The following is a 15,610-nucleotide window of genomic DNA, read 5'->3' as shown; positions in this document are numbered from 1 at the left end:
TTGCCAAACTTTGTATAACCTCTAGTATATCTGTTTCTATCCTTATATCATGTTATTCTAGATTTATACAAGTTTGCGCACGAAGGGAGGATTTTGCCCTTTTTGCCCGATTTCTGCAACTGTTCAGTCATGTTATAATTAATTTTAAATTATGCTTCAGTTAGTTTTAAAAACAACAGAAATTGGGAAAATTTAGACTCATAGAACTGTTGGAGTTGGAACTGATCTCTGGAGATAATCTAGTCCGAACCCAAGCCCCCAGCTTGCTCTTGAATTATTGACGACCAACTTCTGTAGCACTGTTAGTATGTGCAAAAGGTAACCTGGTAAATAACACTTGATATGAAGTATATTCAGGCACTGAGGTAGTGAGTAGAAGAGCCAGCATCAGCACTGCCCCGTAGCTCAACTGAAATGCGCTCTTATGTTATTGGTTAGGGGCCATTGATGGAGATCCAAGAGAGAAAATACAATTTGCTTGAGGTGTGGAAATTGTGAAATTGGAAAAGAAAAATCACTGCGGTTGAGCTTTGTCAGTACAGATACAGGCTGTAAACCTGCTGTTCAGCTGCTTAGCCATCTACACTGGCCAGCTATTCTGCTCTGCCTTTTTAGGTTAATGTTAAGTAGAACTTCATCAAGTCTATGCAAAAGTAAGTTAACTTAGAAAAAAAACACTTCTCATTGTTTCTTTTTTTGGGAAACAAGTCATTCTTTAGTTTTCAGATGTCTTCTAATAGAATGTTTGTGAGACTATCAGTATGTATATTGAAAAAGTGTTCATATTTGTTAAAAAATAATACAGACTTAAAAAAGACCCAGTATGGAGACTGCAATTAAACTAGGGAGTGTAAATAGCACTTTTACATTAAACTGAATTAAAACACTCTTGTACGACATACTGCACTACTTAAAGGAAAATCTCACTCTGTACATTGGTAGTGTAAGTAGATTATGGATTTCTTTGTTCCTATACTCTTCCAGTATTTAAATAAATGCCCCAATATAAAACAGGATATGTCAGTATAGTTCACTGTACTGCTGAGTCTTGTGTTGAAGGAATAAATACTAATAACACAGAACATTTTCAGTTATGCTAAATGCATTCACCAGCAGTCCTTTACTAAAAATCACTATCAGCATAATCTAGCAGATCCCCTCCTACTTTCGAATGTCCTACTAGTGGACACTCCATTCTACTTGTAGTGAAGTTAGTGTAGATTTTCAAGTCCAAAGCTTCCTCCAAAGATATTAAATTGCAACTTGTCATCAAGAGACACTGAAATAGTATTAATATAACAACATTTTCAAAGTTACTTTGGGGATTTTTTTCTTATTCATACAACAAATCATGAGACACTTGAAGCAGTGAAGTTTGTTGGTTGTTTGAAAAGGTGTTTATGTTTAGTTGAAGTTAGTGTATGTGAAGAAATATGTTAATCATAATTTTAACAAGGCATTTGTTGTTAAGATTTTTGCATTTTTTCCCCTCCTAGACAGTGTAATGGAAAACACAGAAGAGTCAGAATCAGAACCAGAATCTGAAATTAAGAGAAAGGTGCAACAGAAACGTCACTGCAATTCATATCAATCTGACTTGACTCTATCTTCTGCTACAAAAAAATGCTTAAACCAGTTAAAGGTGGGTTAAATTTTGAAAACATGTAAACTTCTGTTTAACCTTAAAAGTTGTTACATATTTTAAAAAACAGGCATTCGGTTTTAAAATAAGTTGATGTTCTAAAAATCCTTAAGAGTTGGGAGAAAGATTTACATAATTAAAAAAAAAGTTATAATGATAGAGATATTTAAGTGTTAATATACTAGCTATGAAATATTTATTTTCTGATTTGAACAAACAGATGCTGCACTGGCAAGCAAAAGAACCTGTGTTTAGATTAATTGATCGATAAACCAGAAACTGATTATTTTGGTTTGCTGTCTATGAAATAGAGGAGCAATATTTTACTCTTTGACAGAATTTTTTGTTTTTAAGTGTCATGATTTTCTGTACTTATTATGACAGTAAAGACAGAGGTACTGCAAAGATGCAAGTACTTCTTACTAAGTTGCTCTCTTTCTCAGTGAAACTAGCGCAGGTGTCCAAATGGCATTCTCTGGTCTAGCTGTAGCCAGCCAGGATGTTTTGTCTGGAACTTTTCTGAGTATCATATGTAAGATATTTTGGAAATTCCTGCTCTCCATATTTCATATCATCTTCCCAGGTTACTGTGGAAGATTCATGATGCCCACATACAGGTCACACTGTATGACTATCAAAGTAAAACTTCTTGTAAGGGGATCTTGGTAAAAAAGAAAAAAAAATACAGTTAACAGTAGATCTGTGATTATTATATATAATCAGCTTGTGTTTGCTCTTATGTATTAGAAAGTAAGTCGGACTGTGTTTCTTTGTTAGGATGAAACACTTGATACTACCCTTATGCATTTCCATTATATATTTAGCTAATTAATATGATGTTACTTGGAAATTTTAATAGCTGAGTTTTTAATCTACATATGGTATCTATATAGATATGATCTATAAAAGTAATGAAGTAGCAAAGCAGTTAAAAACAAAAGACATTACAGTTCTATGGGTTTTGTTTTAATTGTTACATTGATAACTTTATATTTGTTTAAAGAAGTAAAATATTCATTGCTTCTGTCCTGTCAGGTAAGGGACAAAAGCAGAAAACAGTCTTCTAGACTGAAATGGTCATTGAAGAAAACAATTTTAAAAAAATAGAATCTCGTCACTGCCTTGATAAAACAATTTTCAGTCTGAAGATCTAACGAATGTCATCTTTTAATACACATAATTTCTTCCTTATAAATTATATGAATTAGCATGAGAGGAAGGAGAGCAGACTCACCATTTGTGGCTGGATTGTGATCTGTGTAGGCCATCTGCAGTAACTCCTCGCTCTAACTAGAAGGCTCTGTGTACATGTAGAAGCGAAGTGTGCTTTCAGCATATTCTCCCTGTTACAAAGCCATGGTACTGACTTCCAGAACTACTTCCTGCATTGTATACAAGTGGAAAGTGAGGGCTGGAGCTACGTGTAGAAACATCAGTAGCTTGGTGTCCTTGAGCCAGACTGCATGTAGCTGACCACATTGCTAAAACAAGCTGTTCTCTGTCTCCCCGATAAAAAAGTGGCAGACTCAGTTACGTTGTTCCAGGGGCATCATCTCATTTCCAAAGCTATCAGACAGATTGCACTTGTAAACAGTATTTAATAATTAAATCTGGTCCTTTTTCCCATGCATATTTTAGAAATCTATGAATTTGAGAACACCAACAGTCATGAATGGAAATTTACTTTTTCTCAGATACAAGAGCTGAGTGCCTGTGGTAAAACTGTTAAGCAGTTAAGCTTAAAAAAGGCGAAACTCCCATATTTTTCACACGATGTATTATGAGGTTTCAAAAAATGATTGATAAATTGTGTGAGGCTACGTTGTCATTAAACAGGTTGATTTAAATTCTACCACTGATTCAGGAAATGTCTAAATTGGTAATTATTGCATCAAGTGAGGAGGATATGTCCTTACTCTGTTCCCTGTGCTCCCAACCATCTACAACGGGCTACTGTTGAAAGTACAGCACAGGGCTAGATGAACCTCTACTCCAGTCCCATAGGGTAGTTATGATCCTGTTAAGACTGTATAGTTTGTGGATACAGTTTCTGGATATAGAACAGATCTTGCTACAACTGAATTCACTAGCACAACTCTTGGTTATATTTTCTTTTTTAAATGAGCTAAGAGTTTTATCCTTTATTACAGTAAAAGGAGTTACCACAATAATTTATGCATTTGTCATGAACCATATGCATTTTCATGAGTCATGAGTTGCCAAAGTGTGCAGATGATTGATCGGAGGTTTATGGAACCTCTGAACAATTCAAAGTGTTGGTTGTGGTTTTATGCTGGAGGAATTACAGACTAGCTGCTTGTCAGGCAAAGTGTAAATGGTTTTCATTTTACTAGACTGTAACAGGTTGCACTTTCTAATTGTTAAAAATGTACATAATTTTTAGAGGAAGGAGGATTTTCTGCTTTATATGTGCTTACTAAAAAAAAGCTGAAAAATAACAGAAGCTTTGGATTCTGAAACTTAAAGATAGGGCAGAGTATTTGTATAGGAGATACAGTATTTGTATTTTGCAGATTTTAAAGTTTAAAAAAATCTGTGTTATACAAGTTATAAGGCAGAACTAGTTATAGGCAGAACTAACCTACAGAGTTAGGTAAAACTCATCTACTTAAGTAGTCATTTATATTAAAACAGAGTCTAAAAAAGAGTATGCCCCTCTTAATTAAACACTGCTATCATCAAGATGCAGGCTCTTAGACCATGGTAAGGAAGTTAGTTTTAAATTTTTGGTGTGTGGTTGAGGTAGAGGGGTGCAGTTATTCTATACTTAAGATCCTTCAGATATGATTGGTAGCTTCTATTGCATATTTTAATGTAGAATTGAAATTCTTCAATGGGATTAGCAGTATCTTTGTAAAAACTACATCCTGTAACTGAGGACTGAGGCACAACACTGGTTTTTGTGTCACTTGTTATTTTATCCCACCACTCACGTTTTAAACGTCTCATAGATTTTATACACTGTTGTTTTTTGCATCTGTTTCACTACAGTATGTGTAGCTTTGTTAAATCACACAAATTTTGTAAAAATAATATATTCTCCTTGTATGACTTTTGTTTCTATATTTATTTTTAAAAATGATTGAAGATCTCACACCTGAGGAAGTCCTCTTTATTGGAAAGGTGTTCATGGCTGGGGGTGGGGGGTGCAAATTGTGATAGCTATGTTTTGGAAATAAGTTCCAAAAGTTTTTGGTGGGATTTATCTTCAGTAGTTCACAGTGCAGTGGTTTTGTCCTTGTAGCTCAGTGCTCCAGGAGACAATTAACATGCATTAAATTTCAGTTCTAGAGGTGTCCCATATTCAACTCGCTACACATTCAGTAGCTTATGTGTTAATATTGAATCCCTTAGTCTTAGAAGTCCCAAGTTCTACCCTTGTGATATATAATTAAGTGGGACCTAATACGTATAAGAGAAACAAAACACATCTCTGTCTTTGCAGTGATAGAATATATTTTCTCTTGTAGCTCTTCTCTCTCTCTCTTTTCTTTTTTTTTTTCTTTTTTTTTTGAGTGATTTTTCTGCATGCTTTGCCAGACTGTTAGGAGATATCTTGGGAGGACAAATGAACTTAAACTAGGAGGTTGCTTCTAATTCTCTTAAGCATTGCTCTGTGGTCCTTAGGTCACTTTATTTTGTCCAATGAAAGTATTTTCACAGAAATGATGTAACTGGATCTTCTTGCTGATGGATATATATATCTGAATGGTGTGCAACCTTTTATATATGGAAAGAAAAAAGGCAAGAAGGAAAATATGAATTGTCCAATATTAATCACTTTTTAAAAATTGCCACAAATGACGTTTGTTCCTCTTAGAACATTTTTCTTTTTCTTAAATGAAAAAAAACAAACTGCATTTTAATGTTTGCTTACTCTGCTTACTGTAAAGGCTAATACAGTGTTGTCAGTCTTCATTCTGAACAGAAATTAAATGCAAGATTTGGAAATGATATCTTTGTACTTACACAGTTACTGATTTTTTTTTTTTTTTTTTTGGGGGGGTGTGTGTGTCCCCTCTAGCTTTTGGAACAAATTGATTATTCTACTGATTGCCCAAATTGTGGGCGGGCAAATGAAAATCAGACCAAATGCCGACATTGTGAAAGTGCTTCTCTAAAGGATTTGCAGAGAGCCTCCAGACAAACTGTGACATTAAGTGAATCTGTGGGACCTTTAGCACGTTCTTCAATACATCAGAATTCAACAGGGCAAAAATCTTCAGGTACAGGGTTCAACACAAAGAAGTTTTATAGTTCTGCTGTTGGGAAAGGTCCGACGGATATTCTACTGAGTAATGAAGTTGTAGGACATTCTATGTTACGACAGAATGGAAAAGTTGGTCTTATAACTGGGACAAAAAATCCGAAAATTACAGGAAGCTTAAGACAGAGGAGTACAAGACCATCGGAACTAAATGATCCAAGTAAGTACATTTTTATGAATATAGCCATAAACTCGAAACCCAAAATATTGTATAATGAAGGAACTGTCCTTGCAGGTTTACATTACTGATTTTGCATGGAATTTTTTTGTAGGTGTGTTCTTGGGGAAGAGGGACAGACATTTTTATAATTTCCTTTTCATATATTGAGGTACTCTCTGAGAAAGATGAACGTTGGGGAAAACAAAAATTATTCAACGAATCTTTTGTTAGTGTTTTTTTTTTTTTTTTTTTAAAAAAAAAGACTTACACTTTATAATTTTAAAAAAAGCATTCTCAGCAGGCTTCCATAATTCATGCTCCCAAAGGGAAAGACAGTCTTTGATTTTTATTTTATATTTTTTCCATCTTTCCTTTTGAGCTATGCATCTGAACACTGTCCAGGCTTTTCCATTTATTTAAATTTCAGAATTTGTAAAATATTAATTTTTGTGCTTTCTCTGAGTAAACTCAAATTAATTTATAAGCAGGAAGGAACTGGAATCTGAGAAATGTCTAGTTCCATGTTTAGTTTACTAGGCCATGTTGTCTTACTGATTTGAACAATTTCAGTCAATTTCTCTTGTCAGTTTTTCTTAAGTTGTATTATTCACTGTCAATTCTTGTCTGAATCAAGAAATGTGTGACTTCACTTCTGTGTCTAGAGGTGGATTAATGATACCCATTTCTTGTATAGTTAGTTGTGAGAAATAAAAAATGAGGGAGAGAGCACCTGTGAGCAGATTCCAAATAAACATTAATAAAAGCATAATATAATGATAAATGTGGACTTTTTTTGGCACTGCAGGACAATTACATAAATTACTTTTAAGTTATTGCTTGAAAAGAAATTTCTGTTACAGAAAAACGTAGTCGTTGAGAATTTAATATTTTCTGTTTAGTTGTTTTGTCTAGTGATGATGATGAGGAGGAGGATAGTGGCAGCACTAGGAGAATGGAAAGCATTTCACCTCGTCCTGCAGATTCAGCCCGCTCCTCCCCAGCTCCTTCTACAGGAAAGGTGGAAGCAGCATTAAAGGAAAACAGTTGTGGAGTAGAACAGAGAATAGGTAGTGTAACAACAGATACAGAAATTGCAGTCACACTACCAAGAAAAGCAAGAATGAAAGATCAGGTACTATTTAAAGCTTTGTTTAAAGAAAAGAAAAATCAAATCATATGGAAAATGTAAAGGCTTGTTTTGCATTGTCAGAAGTTGACTATATTTGATTGCTTTTCTTATTTAGCAGCTCATCAAGTAGTATCACTGCTTACTTACTACTGGAAACATAAGAAAATGTGTTCATTGTATTTTTACAAGCATTCATAATGATTTGAATTATGCTTTTAACATAGATACTTCTGTGTTGAAGGTATACTCTTTGAGACTGGGCAGGGTGTCTGTGAAACTCAAGGGCCTACTCAGTTTGCAGGAGAATGTCAGTACCAGCTGTTGCCTGGTAAGACTTCTGACATTCGAAGCTGAATGAAGAGAGACACTGGGAACAATAGTGGCCCTTTAAAATCAAAGTACTTTGACAACTGCCCCAATTAATAGCACTTATTTTAAGGATTTCATAGTGGGGCTTTTGTTTTTGAGTTGAGTACCACTCCAAGAATTGGATAAATAAAGACAAAAAATGCACCGTGAGCAGGCTCCTTAAGTGCTGTCAAAGGGGACAGCTTTCATGATATGTTAAAAACTTAACCACCTCAATAGTGGGCCATTAAGAAGCATAAATTCCCTGTGGCAACTGATGTTGAATTAATAGTGCTGATTAAAACCATTCTTGGGTCACTTGTCCAGTTTTACTGTTGTGAGTTTGGTTCAACAAGAGTTTCTGATCAGATTTTCACCTGCAGTCTCAAATCTTTTGTGTTTTCTGACTTAAAATGCTAAAGCAACGGTGGCAAAACCTTCATGCTATGTTGAAATTCAGAAGCCAACATTCTAGTGCTGTAATTGATGAAATTATATAAGTTTATAATGTGGTGTATAATTAGTCGCCACTATCAATATAAATCTGTGAACCTCTAGCCTACAATAAAGCTGTGGGGCTAAAAGCTTGGATGATAAATAGTTTCGAATTTCAGTTATTCTGGCGTTATGTACTCGATTAATTGAAAGCATTGTATTGTGAAGGCACTGGCATCTAAGACTTCTGAAGCTCTCCCAAATATTTTCCTTTTTGTATCCATATGTTCCTGTTCACTAATGTTTAAGAATCAGTTGTAAATTGGAAATTAACTGCCTATTTTAGAAAAAGTAGAAAAGAGCTTGCTTTTGAGAACAAGGGAAACAAATTTTTTTGTGTGAAATTTAACACAAACTTTGCATTGATTCAAGAAAACTACCAAGAATTGCAGGTATCACAGTGGTTTTGTCAGATACGACAGAAGCTTTAAGAAATTTGTCCATTTGTTTTTCTCTTAAAATAGTCATTAATTCTTTACTGAGGAGGCTACTTAAACATAGCACCACTTTTGTGTTTACTGTCTTACTGTTTGTCAGTGATTTGAGTTTTGAGCTCTTAATAATATTTAGCTAGTCCAGCAGACAAAAATGAAAAGCTGTCTTCAATGAGAGTCCTACGAAAATATTTTAATTACAGGGATTTAGAATCTCTGCCTTCTCCACTGTATTTAAACGAAGCATCCAAAAGTATATTTTGAATTATGGCCAAGATAAGCTAGTGATTAGGGGCTTTGAATTAATTGTCAAGATTTAGTCTTAATAGGAATATTGAATCCCTTAAAATGTTTTTCTGTGGGAGTTCAATTGTATTTTGTAACCCAAAAGAATGTTTATTAATGGACAGCTTTATGAAACAATATAAATACTAAAGAAAAGACTAGTGTACAGAAAATCCTTCAACAAAGCAGAGCAGTATAAGCAATACAGCAAACAAATATATTAGTCTGATGGCTATCAGCCAGCTTGCTTTCATTTTAGTAGGTTTTTGTAAGATTGTTCTGTTGGTAAACAGGAGGCTTCATTGAGATTACAGCTTCAGTCAGCGTCTAGAGACCTTCTTGAACTGGAGCCAAACTCCACGTGGCCTTCTTTCAGTGTTTGGTCTTCTGACCCTGGAATCTATCCTAAAAACATCTTAATAGTTCTGTAGAGTTGCTTTAAGGAATTTTGATTTGGCTTATTTATTTATATGTCTTGAAGATTCTACTCCTGCTAATGCACTGTGCTTCAGTAATAACTCGGTGTTCTCAGTCACCAGAAGCTTGGACGAATAAAAACTGAAAGAAGAAATGAAACCACCAACATTGTGGTGCTTTTACAGCATTAGTGTTTTTATATAAAATAAACAAATGTATTAAAAATAACCCTGTTTTGCCAAGCTGCAGTGTTTCAAAATGATGAAAACGAAGCTGGTTTTGGTAATTTTAGAAGTATTATTTGCCATTTGGAAATGTTAAAAAAATGTCTACAAGTGTCATCTTACGTTTTTTTCTCGAATCTACGAATATTATCATCTTTAGGTGTTCCAAAAAGTCCTTTAGGAAATTTCTACCTTCTGTATATGGTTGAGGTGGATGCTGTAGTAAGTAATCCTGTTGACCAACAGAAAAGTAGCTGAAAATTTAGTCACTAGTTTTTAACAAGCTTGTTTTAGCAATAAATCTTAGTGAGACATTCTGAAACCTTCAAAATTACTTTTCAGTTTGGGAACATTGTGTCTAACACTCCAATAAAACGTCGTAAAGTTATTTCTCAAGAGATTGTAACTGAGGCTGCACCTCTAAATTATCAAAATTCCTGTGAAAGTGTCATTCTGAACTGTCGAAGTATACGAATAGGAACGCTACGAAGAATGGTAGTGGAACCTGTGATTGTAAGTAAACTTGTTACTTGACAAATCTCCTTTCAGTTTTTTATGGACATTGTTATTTCCATACTTGAACAACATAATATTTTGCCTTTGTCTATGGAACAGGAATTTTGTCTCTAATTTCAGAGACTGTGATTCCCAAAGAATCCCAAAATACTATTACCTACTAACGCATATGGTCTGTTTCTGGTGTTCAATAGAAACATCATGCCTGCAAAACCCTTGAAAATGCTGTTTACTTGTTTGGGGTGGGGGGGGTGGGGTGAGGTGGTGGTGGGACTTATGGATTAGTGTGCATTTGTTAAGAAAGTTGAAGGCAACAATTACCAAAAAATGGTTATTGATAGATGGGAGGAAGAAACATGTCTGCAGGTGAATAATTTTGCTTCTATAGAAGAATATTTTTTTGTTAACCTTCTAAGTTACATGGAGACTTTCAAGGAGACATTGAATGTTAGTTGTATGCAGTAAGCGTGATAAAATGCATACTTCTTGCTGGGTTAACCACGTTAATAGCAGAGAGGTGTTACTTGTTCTTTCCACCTCTCTGCAAAACCCTATTGTTTGATTTGCTTAAATACTGATACTGATAGATTACATTCTCTTGAAGATTTTTTTTCTCCCTATAGTTTGTGGTATTTTTCAAAGTATTTTAAATCTCTTTGAAAACAGATTACTTAGGAGAGATCTGAAGTTTCAGCAGTCAATATGACTGTATATGAATAGTAAAGAATATACTTGCTTCCTTGAGTTGTGCTGAAATGTATACTTTGTTTGTTTTTTTTTTTAAATTACATTTTACATTTTTATTTTAAAATTTTCATTACTCAAATACTTAGTCAATTGAAATATGTTTACAAACAGTTAAAAGGCATTAAGTCAATTTTGGTTTGGAGAAGTGAAATCTTATTATTGTGCTGTCTTCCACAGTTTTGCCTGGATTATATCAAAATACGCCTAGAAGGTCAAGAAGGTGAGTACATATTTCTTTTTATGTTAATACTCAATATGTGTATTTTGAATGAGGTGACTTTGTCAAAGGAATTAACAGATGAATCATAATGAAATGTTGATTCTGGTTTTATTATGTGTGTAAAAAGTATACTGGGTGCCTGTAGTCAGATAAGAGGAAAAAAAATTGAGGGTGTAAATTTGACCTGAACTGCCTGGTGAATAAAAAACAAAACTGTTTTGCATTATTTCTGCCTTCTACTGACAGAAAGAAAATTCACAGATAGAAGGAATTAGCAATTTGTGGTGTGCGTGCAACTGGGTCAGTAGTTCTTCCCCTGCATCCTGGTTGAAGAGCTGTAGATATTCCGGTGATGACTGGCAAAGGTTGTCTTGGACATGATTAACAAAAACAATAGGCAAGAGTAACCTCCTGTAAAACATGTTACCTCTGTACCACTTTATTAGTTCTTTTATTTCAGATGGATAAGCAGAGAGGGAAAACCACACAGGCGTCTTAGACCCTTCCTGTCTATATCTCCCTTTAAAATTTTTTTTCTTCTCTAGCCTATTGGTTGTATATTTCATGCTACTGAAAGAAATATAGTGATATAGTTTAGCAAATGGTGAGCTTACAACTATTGCTCTGTTTCCTTTGTTTTCTTTTGTAGGATTTTGCTTTGGGCTTGAAAAGAAACTTTGCCTCCTTTTGTTAATCTTAAGTTTCCGTCAAGATGTGGTCCTATAGAATTTTGCCTTTTGTTATTTGTGAAAGGGAACTATTGTATTTTGTCATTACTATATGCAAAAAGGTGTCTCACAACCTGTAAAGACAAGTGTAGCCTTCGCTCAGTCAACTTTCTGTTGCAACTAAAATTTAGATGCATAGAAACTACCAGTTTTCATGCATTAAATGCATTAAAAAAGTTAAAAAGTTTAGTAAAATCTGTAGAAAATGTATATAAATTTTTAGTCAGAAAGGCTTCATGGTAAAATTATTTGCATGAGACTTGATCCCTCAATAGCATAAAAATGGCAACTCATTAAATGCTGTGTTTATTGGAATATTTGGCACTTTTCCATTTCGTTTTTTGAATTTTGCATCTGGAGGAAGATGGGTGTATTCCCAGCTAGCTCTGTTTCTATTAACTTGATAATCATAGCATGATTTGTTTTAATACAAGTAAGAGTCTTGAAATAAAAATGACACCTAATATTTTTTTTCTTTAGAATGATTGCAGTGGTCATGGTTTTTCAGGGAGAGGCAAATGTTTTGAACAGCTGTAGAAACAGCAGAACTGTCCTGCTTGGAGCTTATTTTTGCATGTATAAATACATGTTAAGTTCTCAAAATTCTTTCCCCATCCCTTGTCAGTTTTCTGCAGCTCCCACTGGTGTTTCAAGGAAAACAGCTTTCCGTTTCTAACACGTAAAAAACTATTCACATTGCCTTTAATGGATACGTCCTATTGTCTGTCTTACATCAGTGTTAACAGGAAATACTTGTTCACAGGTTAAGGCGTTTTTAGTGAAATATGTTATAAGGTGCCTGTCTTAATGCAAAAGGATGAATATGATTTAAATTTTCGTCTGAAGAGTAGACAGTCTTCCTCTCACATGAAATTCATTGTGCTTCATCTCAGTGCAAACACAGCTACAAGGATTCAGAGTTTTCTCCAAAGACCAACTAGTTTATATTTTGGCAAGGACCTTCTATCTAGACACCATTAGAAGGATCTGTATGCCTCAGTTAAATGGGTTGAATCCCAGGAGAGCTGATTTGCTCTGCAGAAGCTGTGGTGGCCACCACTTCCAGTCTGCAGCCAGTGGATGCTTTGCTTTGGGTAACTGTTTCACCTGTCTTTATGAACAGCAGATTCCCTTTCTGGCTGGCACAGGGGTGTGAATTCAGTTGCCAGCAAGAAGGGAGGATGTAGAGGGCTGCTGCTGGACCTTGTCTGCTAAATGCCAAGAGAAGGATATGGGAAACAGTTGTTAAAAAAAAAAAAAAAAAAAAAAAAGGGGGGGGGTGTGCCAAAAAACAGCACTCCCTCTGCTAACAATAAGAACCTCTAATAACTAATACTAGAAAGTAATGCTATGTCTTTTATGTCTTTTTTTTTTTCATCCTATGGTTTTGTGCAATTATGATCAAGGTGATGCAAATTAAACTCTTTATATGGTAACTATTTTACTAATTTTATTCACCATCTGTCTGGTCATGAAATATTTACTAGAATTTAACTTAAGAAAGGCCTTAGCCTTTTCTGGAATTCCCTGCAGTGTCTCCTACCCTTTACAGGGAAAGGAGGAGGAGACGGACTTCAGGCATTGATTTTTATTTATTAGAAGGACTTTATGTTGGCTCCATTTCTCCTATCCTGTCTATGTTTTGTCCCCTGCGTAAGGTGATATAGTTTTTCTGGTGGAGGCTGCCACCAAGCATGTGGTAGAATGGTGGAAGCTGCCACTAACTAAAGCTTTACCATTAACCATTTTTCTGATCTAGAAATAATTACTGGCATTGACCTTTTGGGTCTTTTCACCAAATTCGAAGAACTTGGATTTCATACATTTTTGCTTCTGTTTCTGTAATTCGATAAAACCTGTAAAATACTCAACATTGGTGATGGCATCATCAGATGTAGTGTTAAAAATTTACCATGTTGCTGACATTTCTCTGTGGTAGTAAATTGAGATAAATACCTTATTTTTCTCAGGCAATTGGATCATTTCTCTGCATGTATTTATTCTCCTCTTCATCTTAAAGTTATTTTTCATAAGGGAACTTGGTTAGAGATAAATCTACAAATAAAGTTTTACAAACCGATTGTAAAATGTGTCATAGCAACAGCTGAAAATTTAAATCATCACTGGAAAATGCTGTTTTTTCTGTGGAATAGAAACTAGATTAAAGTTGGTGAGAAGAAAACAGTTTGATTCTGATTAACTTCCCTGAAAGGTGACAGTGGAGTTCAGTTCATCTTTTAAAATATTAAGAGACATCATTTCCTGGATGTGTGTTAATTTTAAACTTTTAAAATCTTTCTAAGTTAATGAGCACATGCTGATTTCTTGTTAAAATCAAGGGGGCAATTGTAAAGGAAACCTACATATTTTTACTATAATTTAATATAGTGTCATTATTTTGTTCTAGAATCAGAAAGCGATATCCGAGAGATTAACCTGAAAACTTCAGAACTTACCAAATGTGAATGGTGTAGCGTCCGAAAATTACCAGTAGTTTTCCTACAAACAGTACCATCAACCTGTAGTAGCCTGAGAGACCAACTGAAAATGAGTAAAGATAATGTCTGGTACGAATGTAAAGGAGACAGTAAGTAAAACAATTTTAGTCTACTATTTCACTTTAAATTGTGTTTGGTGTTTTGGATCATACCTGACTGCACTAAAGGATAAAACTAGCATCGCTGTGTGGGGCAGGTGTAGTGTATTCTAGACACGATCACCTTCCCAGGCTGATGAGGAGTACAGGTCAGAGCAGCTGGGCAAAACTGTAGTCTTCTGTTTGTCCAGACACGTGCTAGTTACAACTTGTAGTCAGTTTAGTATAACTTTTTTCACTAGTATTTGCACTGAATGAAAGCAAGTTGGTTTGTTTAGCTCTTGTATATGGGCTTTACATTTATATGACAGCTTTTGGTATGCTTATGCTTTCTGGGTTGTTCTGTTTACTGGCCTTAGTTTCAGTAGAAACTGTTGTGTGAGTTGGCTTTTTTTTACCCATATGCTTGACCCAAAACCAGTCCAGTTAGACACAGAAATTCTGTGTGCGGTGAATTGGGAAATATGCTGCTGAAGAATTATTTTTCACAACAGTTAGCATGCAGAGTTAAGAATAACCAAAAGGAAATGGCTATGTGTGTGTCTGAAATTCTTCTCTTAAAGAAAATCAAGTCCCTGCAGCTCGGAGTTAGCCAGTTACACGAGACTGGGATTTGCAGCCTGAATCCTGTTCCTGTGTCTGACTGCCTAAATAATTCCTCTTAGTGCAACTTTTTATTTTTCAGATGATGTGAGCGGGTGGTATTTATGCAATAGCAGATTGATCCCACTCACAGCTTTTGGTAAAGGTGCAGGCTGACCTCTTGAAGCTTAAGTCACTGTACCAAAAGAGCTACAAGATTTAACAGGGCTAGCAAGAACAAGCATGAAAGAACGCCTGATGGTATTCTGTTTGCAGAATGTTCACTGGGGGCAGAGAGGTTTTGGTTTGTTCATGTGACAGGACCTGGAAGCAGGGCTTTGCTCTTCTAGGTGGAGAGATCCCTTTACCTGTGTAAGGACACAAAGATTTTGATTACTGTGACATTTTAAATTCCTTTCCTTGTTCAGATGCGTACTTTTTAGAAAGGAAAACTGGTGCCAGTGGAGATTGGAGAGCCTTAAGAGATTTCTGTTTCTATGGTAACAGAAATCTGATCAGAGAAGAATAACTCTTTCTTTTGTGAAATTGCCATTACAGGTTTTTGTACTTATGTACCCAACAACACGTGCCTAGGATCAGTAAGAGAGGTTTTGTTAGAACTTTGTGCTTCTAATATGTGGTATATAGTTTGTATCCACTTTTTTAAAAAGCATCACGCTTATTTTCCCATTTAAGTCTGGAAACAGTCATCTCAAAAATGTACTTTTTTTCCCCTCAGTATTCTATTCAGTTTAGTTTCTAAGCAGTGGTTTAAGTTTTGTGTCCTACTTGCTAGCTA

General features: G+C 35.1%; 1 protein-coding gene across 3 annotated transcripts in view; it reads left to right on the top strand.

Annotated features, from left to right (window-relative positions):
* Positions 1–15,610, top strand: part of SENP6 (SUMO specific peptidase 6) — an 80,103-nt gene that overhangs the window by 45,744 nt on the left and 18,749 nt on the right. For all 3 annotated transcript variants that reach the window (XM_068403869.1, XM_068403860.1, XM_068403875.1), the window contains 6 exons: positions 1,497–1,642; positions 5,688–6,090; positions 6,990–7,222; positions 9,765–9,935; positions 10,863–10,905; positions 14,041–14,220. In XM_068403869.1, the coding sequence (XP_068259970.1) occupies positions 1,497–1,642; positions 5,688–6,090; positions 6,990–7,222; positions 9,765–9,935; positions 10,863–10,905; positions 14,041–14,220 (1,176 nt within the window). The remainder of the gene's footprint in view (positions 1–1,496; positions 1,643–5,687; positions 6,091–6,989; positions 7,223–9,764; positions 9,936–10,862; positions 10,906–14,040; positions 14,221–15,610) is intronic.

The sequence above is a fragment of the Nyctibius grandis genome, chromosome 1 (genome assembly GCF_013368605.1).
Source record: "Nyctibius grandis isolate bNycGra1 chromosome 1, bNycGra1.pri, whole genome shotgun sequence".
NCBI lineage: Eukaryota > Metazoa > Chordata > Aves > Nyctibiiformes > Nyctibiidae > Nyctibius > Nyctibius grandis.
This window is presented reverse-complemented; position numbering and strand designations above follow the sequence as displayed.